At 37.0% G+C, this 12133-nt stretch overlaps 2 protein-coding genes across 3 annotated transcripts; one reads left to right on the top strand and one right to left on the bottom strand.

Annotated features, from left to right (window-relative positions):
- Positions 1–307: 307 nt before the first annotated feature.
- On the top strand, positions 308–6916 carry LOC120003036 (probable protein S-acyltransferase 22). The gene is made up of 9 exons (XM_038851930.1): positions 308–785; positions 891–1004; positions 2688–3092; positions 3402–3470; positions 3552–3623; positions 4249–4377; positions 4551–4631; positions 4811–4999; positions 5718–6916. The coding sequence occupies exons 1-9, from the start codon at positions 744–746 to the stop codon at positions 6495–6497; spliced, it is 1881 nt and encodes a 626-aa protein (XP_038707858.1). The 5' UTR covers positions 308–743; the 3' UTR covers positions 6498–6916.
- A 794-nt stretch (positions 6917–7710) lies between these two features.
- LOC120001661 (ACT domain-containing protein ACR11-like) lies at positions 7711–11078 on the bottom strand. 2 transcript variants are annotated; one of them, XM_038850077.1, is made up of 10 exons: positions 10744–11078; positions 10231–10285; positions 10011–10139; positions 9752–9846; positions 9186–9270; positions 9024–9083; positions 8698–8753; positions 8377–8482; positions 8220–8288; positions 7711–8051 (listed from the first exon to the last, which is right to left on the bottom strand). In XM_038850077.1, the coding sequence occupies exons 1-10, from the start codon at positions 10878–10880 to the stop codon at positions 7989–7991; spliced, it is 855 nt and encodes a 284-aa protein (XP_038706005.1). In that variant the 5' UTR covers positions 10881–11078; the 3' UTR covers positions 7711–7988. The 2 variants fall into 2 exon arrangements, with proteins under 2 accessions (XP_038706005.1, XP_038706007.1); XM_038850079.1 differs by having other exon boundaries at positions 10011–10136.
- Between the last annotated feature and the right edge of the window lie 1055 nt (positions 11079–12133).

Raw genomic sequence — 12133 nt, 5'->3', positions numbered from 1 at the left:
ACATATGTTAACACTTAAATACATGATACTTATGTATATAATTTATCATTGCTTTTTCAACAACTTTAATCAACATAAATGTAACCGAACACTACCCATATTGGGTGTTTAATTAACCCTGAATAAACATAATGAGTGGCATGTGAGAAGAAGCAATTAAAGAAAGGTGATAGTGGTTGGCGGTAGCAATAACAAAAGGAAAACTGTCGGATGCAGAGCCAGTGGCCAGTGGGTTGTGTGACTGACATGATTTACCCGGGGAAAAAAGATATCGCTGCAAAAAAAAAGATAAATAAGTAAAAGGGTTATGGTATATGCAACAAAAAGAAAGAAGACGCATCCTCTCTCTCACTCAATCCCCCAGTGAAGTCTCAGAAAAGCTTCACAAGAAACAATGAAAAAGTCCTAAAGACTACACCCCCTCTCTCCTTCCATGACCAGAGAGGCTATGATTGTGTGAAACAGACAAAAACTTCCTTTGTTCTCTTCCGCTCCTCATACCCACCCCAGTTCTTCAATTCCCAGCTTTTTTTTTCCCATTATTTTCCATTTTTTATCGTGTCCTTTTTGTACTTCCCTATATCTCTCTGCCTTTCTGATTAGACCCATCTGAAATAGAGTAGTAAATGTTTGATTGGGTTAATGGCTCGGTTATAGGGTAGAGTAGTTTTTTTTTTGCTTCTTTTTGTTCGTCCACTGCGTTTTACTGTTTACTGTGTTCAATCTTTTGTTTCTGGGTTGAGATGAGGAAGCATGGTTGGCAACTCCCTTACCATCCCCTTCAGGTATATGCTTTCTCTTTATTACTGTTTGGTACTTTCTCTTTTTTAGCTTGATTTTGTTTTTCTTTTTTCCCCTAACTATTATGTATCTGCTTCGACTCTTTGAAGGTTGTGGCTGTTGCTGTATTTCTGGCATTGGGGTTCACTTTCTACGTGTTTATCGCTCCTTTCGTTGGGAAGAAGATGTTTCAGTGTATAGCCGTCGGAATCTACACTCCACTTGTAAGCCATTTGTCTTTCCTTTTGATTTCTCTACATATACATTTGTAAGCCTTTTGGTTTGCGGAAGAACTGAGATCTGTGCTCTCCAATTATGGCGAATTTCCTAAATTCACTTGTGTAGCTTTATACCTGATTTTTTTTCTCTCTAATTGGCCAACCTTTCCCTTTCTGCTTTATTGTTCATTTTTGTTGGCTTTTTCTGCACCCATGGGTCCTTAATTGTTCTCTCTCCTGGTTTGTACGATATGGTTGTCATATGATTTTGATCTGCTAGATTAAAGTAATTCACTTTTTTTTGGGAATAGCTTAACTTTTGATTTTCTGGTTTTGTTAAGGATGAACTGAATATATCTCATACTGGGAAGATTTCAATCCATCACTGCTGTTGAATTGAATTTCGTGGTTCTTCCTATTGCAGACATTTCTTGCTTGTTAGACGGGTTCTGCTTTTTGCATAGGCATTTGAAAAAAAATTTGAAAATGCTTAATGAATAAAATAATTTACTTTCTGAAGCAGTTGACATTTGAACTCAAGTTCTCAGTCATTTGCATTGTTCAAATTTCATATGGTATTTAATATGCACACAAAGTTCTTGATTTCTAACCGCTGTTGGAATCTGAGCAGTGAAGTATATGCACAATGAGCTACACATCTTAGCTAATAGTTACATTAGCACCACTAGATGACTTTAATCTCTTGAATTCATAACTTGGTTGTTAGAAGTAGTTATACAACTTAAATGACTTAGTAAGTAGCTGTCAACTTGTGCAACAATGTCAAAGTAAAATGGTGAACTTATAAAAATTCGTGACTCATATCCAGTAAAGTTTGTAGTGGTTCCCGACCGGCGACCAGTGGCCATAGCTTCATCCATGCTTTATGATCTAAAAGCTAAGAACCATATAAAACTATCCACTATGTTTCTTAGTAATGCCCATTTGCTACTACATTCTGTAGGAATATCTGCAACTTCAACTTGTGCAACAATGTCAAAGTAAAATGGTGAACTTATAAAAATTTGTGACACATATCCAGTAAAGTTTATAGTGGTTCCCGACTAGAGGCCATAGCTTCATCCCGAACTTTATGGTCTAAAAGCTAAGAACCATATAAAACTATCCACTATGTTTTCTTAGTAATGCCCATTTGCTACTACATTCTGTAGGAATTTCTGCAACTTCCATCTATGTTCTATGTCTTTTGAATGCCATACAGTGAGTGGCTAATGAGATCTCTGCCTTGCCAATCCTTGCATTGAGAACTGCTAGATGGTGGCATCTGCCAACGTACATTACATCTGTAAATGTGAGACTCAAAAGTGGCATATTAGAATTCTTGTTATTTATTATGTATTTTGCTGTATCTTTCTCTTTGGGTTTCACCTCCTTGGGGGCCTTGAAGAAAAATTCTTTTGCATTCCAAAAAAAGAAAAGAAAAGAAAGGAAAAATCTAATGAAACCTGATGCCCATATGCATGATACCTGTGAAGTCAAAATCATTAATTTCAACGATGTTTAAGACTTAAGAGCTCTGAAATTGGCCGATGATTTAGGAAATGCATTAATAGAGATTATTGGTTTGCAATATCCATGCATGAATGTGCTAGGTTTGGTCTTGTTCTCAGGTCATGGTTAGATGTGTCCTTTCTTTAATTGGAACTTTGACAACTGTTATTTTTCCAGATTGCCTGTGTTTTTGGTCTGTACATCTGGTGTGCAGCAGCTGATCCTGCAGATACAGGAGTTTTTAGGTCTAGAAAGTGTATCAACAATCCAGTTAAGGGGAAGGATATTGGAGCAAAGGATTCCAAACTAGCCGTGGACTCAACTTCATCCTTGCATGAGCCAAATGCCCCTACAATTGCAAAGAAACATGCAGATTCAGATGTTATGAGCACAGATATAACTCTCAATGACTCCAATACTGACATTCAGAAGCAGAAGGCCTTCAGAGATAAACCATGTTGTTTCCTATTGGTCTTTTCTCCTTGTGCTTTTATCTGCAATTGCTCAAATCCAAATGAGGAATCTTGTGAACAACAACTGAGCGAAGATGGAATGTTCTATTGCAGTTTGTGTGAAGTTGAGGTTTGTCAACCATTTGAGATCATTCAAATTCTATGTTTTCGTAAGTAATTTACTTTTTTTGCTCAGCTGTAAGGAATATGATGAGGGCTACTTGTTTGTCATCGTGTTCAGAAATCAAGTGTGTGACTTGGGTTTTCTCTATCAAGATCTACTTTAATTGCAAACTTTGTTTAATTGATCAGTACAGAGATAGTGATTCTTTAGCTCACGGGGTTAACCATATTTGATTATTGATAACTAAAATATTTCTCCATTAATGTGTATTTGACTATTTATGAAGTTGCTTATCAATTTATTAATGATCTGCAGGTTTTCAAGTACAGCAAGCACTGTAGGGTTTGTGACAAGTGTGTAGACCGCTTTGATCATCACTGCAGGGTATACAGGTTCTTGATTTTTTGAGACTTTTACGTTCTCTGATTATTCTACTAACCTGATTTTTATCCCTTGCTTTTGCAGTGGATTAACAACTGTATAGGCAAAAGGAACTATCGACAGTTTTTTACCCTCATGGTTTTTGCTATCCTCTTGGTAAGCACGTGTATTAATCTTCTGCCTTGGAGTCTCCAAATGTTCAAGCCAAAATTGTTAGCACTTCCTATCCATGGTATCCTATTAAAATCACTGATGCATGTTCCTCATGCATAACCTTCTAGCCTGTCCTCTAGGATATATCTTCTGTGGCCTAAATCCTTCCTTTCTCCTACAATGGTTTTGTATCACCATTCTGTTAGGAAGGGAAAAAAATCTGGTGAGAATTGAGTGCAGCAGCTTGAATGGTTATCCTGAGATTGTATATTTCCAACTATTCTGGAATTGATACGCTTTCCTCAAATTGAACTGTTCTGAAATTTACCCAGTTTTCTGAATATACACGGTTCATTGTCCCTAAATTCTGTAGTTTCTTTGCTCCTTTATGTCATTTGAATCTTTTGCTTCAAACATTATTCACTGAAACTCTCCCAATCATGTTCCAAATGAAAGTTGGACAAATCCCGGTGTAAAAGACTTGTATTTAATTGATGCTATGATATCCTCATGCGTCAGGCCAGACAATCACCCCAGAGTAAGCCAATTTATTTTCAAGTCATTTTCATATCAATTAGTTATTGACAGGTGTGTACATGGTTTGTGCAACTTGGGCTTGAGATTGCAGCTTATTATACAATGGTCGACTGGAATCCTTGTACTGGTCTGCTGTTTTCTTGAGCGAAGGCGATACTCTGTGGATATCTCTTCCAAGTTGGGAAGCAGTTTCTCTATGGTTCCCTTTGTTATTGTGGTGGTAAGTTTTCTTATGGATATATATCAAATGTTTTTCTTTTCAGATTAGCTTTCATCCAGCACTCTGCCTGAAAGAGTGATTAAATCAGATGGTCGGGGCTTAATAAATGCATTTGATGTTTGATACCATTCAAATTCTCTAGCAAACTAACAAGTTGTAACTTACATTCTCAGTCATTATGCACCATTTTGGCCATGATTGCAACGCTCCCTCTGGCGCAGCTATTCTTCTTCCACATCCTTCTCATAAAAAAGGTGATCTTGCCACCTCCAAATGTTGAGCTCTTATTTTAGATCTGGGTAAATGGGATCTTGTCGCTTTTCTTCCTCGCTCTTATGCGTGTTAAATTATTTCCCCCTTTTTATTCTTTTGAGATTTTTATGTTGGGTTTATATGAAAGCAGCTAACAAAGTGTTTTCTGCACATGTTTCAGGGGATCAGCACATATGACTACATAGTGGCATTAAGGGAGCAAGAGCAAGAACAACAAGGAATTGGGGGTCAGCAGAGTCCACAGATGTCTATTGTCAGTTCACTTACGGGATTAAGCAGTGCAAGCTCCTTTAGTACTTTCCACCGGGCAACTTGGTGCACACCTCCTCGTCTGTTTTTGGAAGATCAGGTATTAGGAGTCTGTTAATTACTCTAGTACTCATAATTTTGCAAAAAGAATTGTGTTCCATTGGTTGACCAGTGAGCTGATCACTGGAAAATCACAATACTTTACTGGAGTGCATTTTTGTGTTTACTTATTTCCTAATGGCTTCCTATCAGCAGATCACCTTCCCAATCAGGCTTGTTACAATAATTGCCCGCAACAATGTGGTTTGAGAAGTTTTCTAGATGATCAATTGTCGTCCTTCTGAAATACAGTTACGTGATATATTGAAATGTAACCCCTGGTTGCATGTATTTTTTGTTGCAGTCGGGGCCCAAAACCACTGACTTTGAAGTGTATAAAATCAAAAATTACCAGTTTACCACTCTATTACTAAGTTCACAGGAAAACTCTAGTTCACACGAAAACTCTCTTTCATTGCTATGCGAACAAAGATCGGTCTCCACTCTTCTTTTTATGTGATTCACACAGCCCCCTACAGTTTGTTTATGGTATGGTGATGTGCACATTAAACAATATTGAGGCACAAACAAACTTGTTATTGCTCAATTACTAAGATGCACACTCATTTAAATTAGTCAAACTTCATCTATCTGCTCAGTGCTGTAGACTTTGATTATGATTAACACTAGGAGACTGGTTATATAAGATGCAACGTATGCAATCGTCATTATTATTACTATTTCATGATATTCGTCATTTTTTGTTTTTTCTCTTTCAGTTTGATGTTGTTCCTCCGGAAACTGGTTCTGTAAGCTCATTAGGGAAGAAGATGGTTGGTGAAGAGCCAGTCAAGAAGAGGAATCCAGCAGTGAAGATCAGTCCATGGACATTAGCACGATTAAATGCAGACGAGGTTTCAAAAGCCGCTGCAGAGGCAAGAAAGAGGTCTAAGATTTTGCAGCCTGTTATACGACAGGAAGCCTCTTTCGGACTAGAAGCAAACAGCAGTTTTGGCAGTAGTGACCGCAGAGTGGTTGCAAGGCCTGAGAATAATAGAAGACGAGCTAGTAAGCGAGTGCGCCTTCCAGCTGACCTACCTGTGGAGCCTATCACAAAGGTCTCAGCTATGGCTACTGAGAAAGGTTTCCACGAGACATCAACTGGTTTGGCCCCTCTTCAGCTTGAAGCGCGCAGTGCGTTCCAAACAAGTCATGCTATGTCAACATCTGCTGGTGTTGTTGCTTCTTCTCCTGAGAGTAGTTTAGACTCACCAGACATACACCCATTTCGGGTCTCCTCTTCAGGAGCTGAAGAGTCAAGACGGATCGCTGGTCTTTCAGGAAGTGGTACAGTTGCTCAGAGGGGAATTCCATTTTCAAGGTCTACAAGTGATGGGTATGAAGCTTCTGGTGGAGAAGATAGTGATCAGGTTCCTTCAAGGATTGTCCAAAGGTCGGCAAACTGGAGTAATGTTCTCTTTAGCGCTGATCATGATGAGAGGGTTGTCAGATCGAAAACATCATCTTCGTCCAGCCATGTTAACGATAGAAAGATTTGACGAGTTATGAGTGACTGAAGTTTGGTCTCTGTTGAATTGATTTATGGAAATTTTTTCAAAATTCTTTAATTTTTAGGCCAACGAATTTCAACAACTAACTGGCCATCTTCAGCATTGAGTGTTTGAATTTGGTGACTTGCTTGGAGCTGTGAAATCTTGGGAGTCACTACTTCATGAAGAAGAAATGAGCAAGCTTCTTCAAATCCTGGGTCTCTTTGTCCTTTCATTCTGGCAAGTTAGCTCTCTCTGTTTACAGATTGTGTTTGAAGCATTCATTCATGTGTTGCTCACAATTATTTTCTTTGCAAATGTGCTTGGTAATCCACCGGATATAAATGTAAGAAAAATGTATATCATGTGGGAATTTGATGAATCGGAGACTTGTCTTAGAAAAGGAAGTGTTATCTGGGTTTTACTCATCTTTTATGTTCTTTCAAAGACCATCTTTCCTTTTTTGGTAGAGCAAAAGACTATGTATCTTTGCATGCAATGTTGGAATGTTGCATGATTAAATAAATTAGCCTAGGTCCGGTGACACCATGTTCGACCGGGTGTTATCGGATTATTTCTCCATGCCAAAACCAGTTAGCCACTGGATCCTTTCCCGCTTGGCTGCTTGGCTGCTTGGGTAGGAACATCTGATATAACTTTCTGATGACTTTCGGGATAATAAATTCCAGTACGGTCGTTGGGAATCCAGCAGTTGGTGTCAACAACATCTCCTTGGAGGCTCTTCCTCTCACTCTGCATATATTTTCTTGCACATATATGGCGTATTGGACGCTAACTGAAGAAACTTATTCAGTGGTTACTGCCAATTGCTTTGTTCTCAAATCTTTGGGATTGCTCTCTCCGGTAGAAAGTTTTATCAAATATCTAACTTTTATTGGCACCTCTGGGAGTAGTTGGTCTAGCTCCGAACCTACGTGCCTATGACTTCATTTCTCAGAAAACAAGCAACCAAGAATTTAAAAGGTATCCATGTAAGAAGAAAACTCGACTCTACCTTCAACACTTGTCTAAAAACCTGGAGACTTTGAAGGAAAAACAGAACTTTCCATTCAGGATTTAAATTTCCGTCACATAAATTACATTCCCTTGCAATAGATCAAATGAGCCATTAAGTATGATCAAATATGATGAGTTGTGTGTTTGATGCAGCTTAAAATGTGATCTATCATTTCATTATGTAGCAGTAGAACAAATAATTCACTCCTCGATAATCGTAATTTCTTATTATCATCATCTGAGTTTTTATACCAAAAGTTTGGGGGTTCGGCTACATGAGTCAAGAACCAAGAAGTTGAAGACAATGTATATGTAGTTGCACTTTTCACAATACGGGTTACCAGAATACAACATCTTGGATATCATTTTACGCCGCAATTACATCACAAGTTCATTTGTTTATAATCCAAATACTTATGGAGAATATCTTTACCTGTAAGCAGGCTTATATTGTTCTGATAGTTGGTCAGCTGCTAGAGTGGCTCAAAAACTTGCATCTTCAGTTGTCGGTCGCCTCAAGAAGTAACGCAAACTATTAACCAGGACCTGCAAATTTGATAGTGCACATCAATATACAGGAAAGGCAAATCGGAATACATAGAAGAACCCGAAAGCCATTGAAGTAAAAGACTTTAACATGGATCAAATGCCAGTAGCTGATTTCGACATTCTACAACACAAATGGATTACAGTTTGGATGATCCAAGACTTCACCTGTTGGAGAGGCTTGATGATGCTTTTACCCTTGTAGCTGACATGAAACTTAGCCTTAGCCAACAAACCCTACGTGCCAAACCGAGAAATACTGAAGAGATTAGGACTGGAAAAGAGAATTAATGATGCAATGAGTAGTTAAGACGTAATATAACACCTCAGTATCAAACTCTCCAGATTCGACAGCAATGTTAATATCACTGATAATCTTTACAAGATCCACCAACAATCCAGGGCGATCAGCACTCTCGACGTAAAGCAAGCTGTAATTAAAAACACACATGAACACTTAAATTTTAAGGAAGTAGAAAAAGCTAAAAACACATTCTGCCAACTTCATCATGATAAAACAATCATCCTGTATCATTAGCAACAAATTGCTGCTTAGGAAACAGTGAATAATTATTGTAATAGGGCAATAACCGTTCAAGTCCCAGAAGCCCCAACACATCAAACAAAATACAAAAGACACAATTACCTTCGATCAGGACCGTCATCATTAATGCTTATGCGGGTTGCTATATCAACATCAACCTGAGAAATTTCAACACAACAAATTTGAGCCAAAATTGATGGGGGACCTAAATGCTATTGTAAAATTGAGAAATCTATTCCCAGATGGAACCGGTTTCAACCACAAATATGAAGAATATAAGCATATTTATTATCTTCACGTGTTAAAAGACAAAAAATAATGTGATCCATACTAAAGCAAGAAATTACTTGCAACAATCTTATCTAGATTGCTCTGTGGTGTGCAAGAATAAATGTACAGGAAAAGAATCACAGCTTCAAATCAACAACCTGTTGTTTTGGTGGGACCATACCAAATGCTATTCCCATTGCCAGCTGGGAACTTGATTCCTAGATAAGCAGTTCCAAATCAGAAAAGGCAAGACGTTTAGAAGGGTCTCCAAACAACAAGTCAAGAGAAAAAACCCAAAAAAAATGTCCAGCAATGAATACCGGGTGATACTCAAGTAGATTGTTTATAATTGTCAAACGAATTGCCTCAAGCAGCTCTGGATCCTCAATTTTTCTACCGGTATCACTACAAACAAGCTCCACTACCATATCAATCAAATATCACTTCAGAATAGCAATTGGGAGAACCAGTCCAAATGCTTAGTTCATCCATGGAGTCAGAAGAGTCACAATACAACAAAATATGGCAAGAGCAAATTTACACTAAATAAAACAAATTTTGAAGAAGAGAAGGCATGAGACCGAAGTACGCCATATTATATAACATACAAAACGAGGCCAATAGAACAAGAAAGCAGAAAAAAATGATAGGGAAAGAGCATAACTACATAAGATATTCTTCCAAGGAAGCTAAAACATTCAAAATAAAAAGAGTGAATTAATTATCAAATTCCAATGATTGGATACCATGACTCTCAGGGAAGAAGAAAAGAACAGCAAAGAAAAGGGCATAATGCTACTGGATGCACATTGCAAAGAACAATGAGCATGGACCAATTTGCTCGGACAAAAGGTGAAAACAACCATATCCAATATTTGTTACTTACGCTTTTGTGATGAAAAATTTGTTGTGCTTCCCAGAAGAATCCAAAAAGACATTTGCTTTCACAACATTTAGCCCAAGGTTTTTAAGGGCATTCATCTACAAAATCACAAAAGTGCATATATTATTAACAAAAAGATAAGGATAGATGATGCAGACCTAATATTGTTTATCCCATAGGAACTGATAATTAAAGATGGCGAAAGTAAAAGATGAAACTATAATTATATCAAGAATAAATTACAAAGAAAGGAGTGTCGTACAGTATCAAGAAGAGCTCCAAGACGATCACCAAAGGTTATCTCCACCACAGTTGCATCATGGTCAGAGTCTTGGTCAATTATAACTTGAGGGGTGGGAATTGTATCAATCTCACTAGTACTGCCATCCTGCTAAACAAGTCATTCCTCCGCTCAACAACCAATAGAAACTAAACCAAATTAAAATCATTTGCACATACAATGACTAACAATTGTTGCATACCTCTAGAGTAGTAGATGTTGCTCGTGGAACAAGGGCAGTTAATGACGATGGTAATCTAAAAAATGGAACACAAACCATCTATCAAATAATAGAATCAAGCAACAAACACACATTGACGAGATAAAATAAAAATGATTCGTGCACCGGAGTTGTTTACCTTTTATACAAAATGGACCACAAATGTATACAGATTGGTACAAGCCAAGTGAATGGAATTCACAATTTGGTTCCCATTTTTCAAACACACAGCTATGTATATATTTCTCTACAAAATTTGACTATTCATTCAATCATAAGATTAACAAACCCAAAACCAATGAAACCAAAGATCTCAAACTTGAGGAGAACAGATGATCTACAACATAAAAGCTCAACATTGAACCAGACCAATTGAAATGAAATTCAAAAGAAACTTGGAAGCATCAAAGTAAAATAACAAAATCGATCACAATTAACCTCAACTCCGCAGCTGACATGAAAGAAAATAAATAAATTTCTAAATAACACACTTACTTTGCCCTCGGGCGCATGCAGAGGGAAGTGGGATAGCCCCTGGCGAAGAACCCAGTGAGAGTAGGAGCTGCAAAGGCTTTGAGATTTTTGTCATTGAGGTGAAGAGCAGAGTTGGCATAAGCTGTAGCCAGAGACATTCTGAAGCTTTTTGTTGAAAAGAATGAAGAGTAAAAAAAATAGAGCGAAAATCAAGAGGCAGAGAGTGGAAGCCAAATGGGTTGGGAAGTTGTAATATCCGCCATGAGAAAGAGAGGAAGCATCCAATTATCTCCCTCTCGATTATCTCCAACGTCCGTTTGCCTTTATTGATGTTTACAGTGTGGGGGATGGGGGCAATAGCGACGTGTTTGGTTAGGATAGCCCTCGTATGGGCCGTGGTGATGTATTTATTAAAGGAGAATGCTAGAGACTCCAATATATGATTCCATGCAAATGTATGCTCTAATTATTATTTTTTTAGAAAATTTATAGGACAGGTCATAATTTATGGTATTTAATTTCTTATTTCTAAAAAAATTTAAAAATCTAAATTCAATTCTAAACAGTCTTAGTGAGAGAACGTTTTAGTGTTAAGTTTTAACTTTGTTCAATAGTATCTGAGCTGCTTGCTTAGCGTCATGTGTCACATATACTATATGGTTCTGATTTGACCTACATTTAAAGTTTTAATTACCTCATAAAACTAGCCTAGAATCTCTGTCGTAAAATTGGAATATTAATCTTGCAATGCTTGTTAAGCCTGAAATGCTTGGGATAGAATGTTTATGTTAACAATTAGAAATTAAACATGAAATAATTGACATCAAATTTTAACTGTGATTTAGATGTGACAAGATTTGTGAGTTGCAAGATCCCATTCTTACTGTAAAAGGCTTTGCTTCTGTGTTTTATATTGATAAAATTGATTGCTTCTTGGTTCTCTTGTTTTATCCTTATCGAACATGTGCTCTTCTAGCTTGAAATTTAGGCGTCATTTGGTTTAGGTTTTTTAATAGCATTTATACTATAAATGTTAACTCCAAACCAAACAGGTTTTTTTGGCACATAATTTGAGACATTTTTTCTCAGCCTTTTACGCTACTCTTGACATGCTACTTATATGAATCATTTTAGTAACATATCACTATACAAAGTCGATATTGTCCCCATTACTTTGGTTTATTCCGTTTACACCCTCACTTTTATTAAAATATTTCTCATTCGATAAATTTAGTAATACAAAAATTAACTGTTATTAAAACTTTAACTAATTACTTAATTTATAATAAAGTACGTATCTTTAATTTTTATTTAATTATATTAAAATTAAGTAACTTTAGATTCACTGCTTTTTACATTTTATTTGATTATATTAATTTGGGATAAGTATCACAAATACCCTTTAAGTTAC

Source organism: Tripterygium wilfordii, chromosome 7 (assembly GCF_013401445.1).
Source record: "Tripterygium wilfordii isolate XIE 37 chromosome 7, ASM1340144v1, whole genome shotgun sequence".
NCBI lineage: Eukaryota > Viridiplantae > Streptophyta > Magnoliopsida > Celastrales > Celastraceae > Tripterygium > Tripterygium wilfordii.
Note: the sequence above shows the minus strand (reverse complement) of the source record. Positions and strands in the feature narration are given on the sequence as shown.

Bases quoted from the DNA above. Each gene is read 5' to 3' on its own strand.
- LOC120003036 (XM_038851930.1), top strand. From the start codon at position 744: ATGAGGAAGCATGGTTGGCAACTCCCTTACCATCCCCTTCAG. The intron at 4,378-4,550 runs GTAAGTTTTCTT...TTACATTCTCAG, and splicing joins TTCCCTTTGTTATTGTGGTG to TCATTATGCACCATTTTGGC. The intron at 4,632-4,810 runs GTGATCTTGCCA...CACATGTTTCAG, and splicing joins ACATCCTTCTCATAAAAAAG to GGGATCAGCACATATGACTA.
- LOC120001661 (XM_038850077.1), bottom strand. From the start codon at position 10,880: ATGTCTCTGGCTACAGCTTATGCCAACTCTGCTCTTCACCTCAATGAC. The intron at 10,140-10,230 runs GTATGCAACAAT...TGACTTGTTTAG, and splicing joins CAACATCTACTACTCTAGAG to CAGGATGGCAGTACTAGTGA. The intron at 9,271-9,751 runs GTAAGTAACAAA...GCTTGTTTGTAG, and splicing joins AAATTTTTCATCACAAAAGC to TGATACCGGTAGAAAAATTG.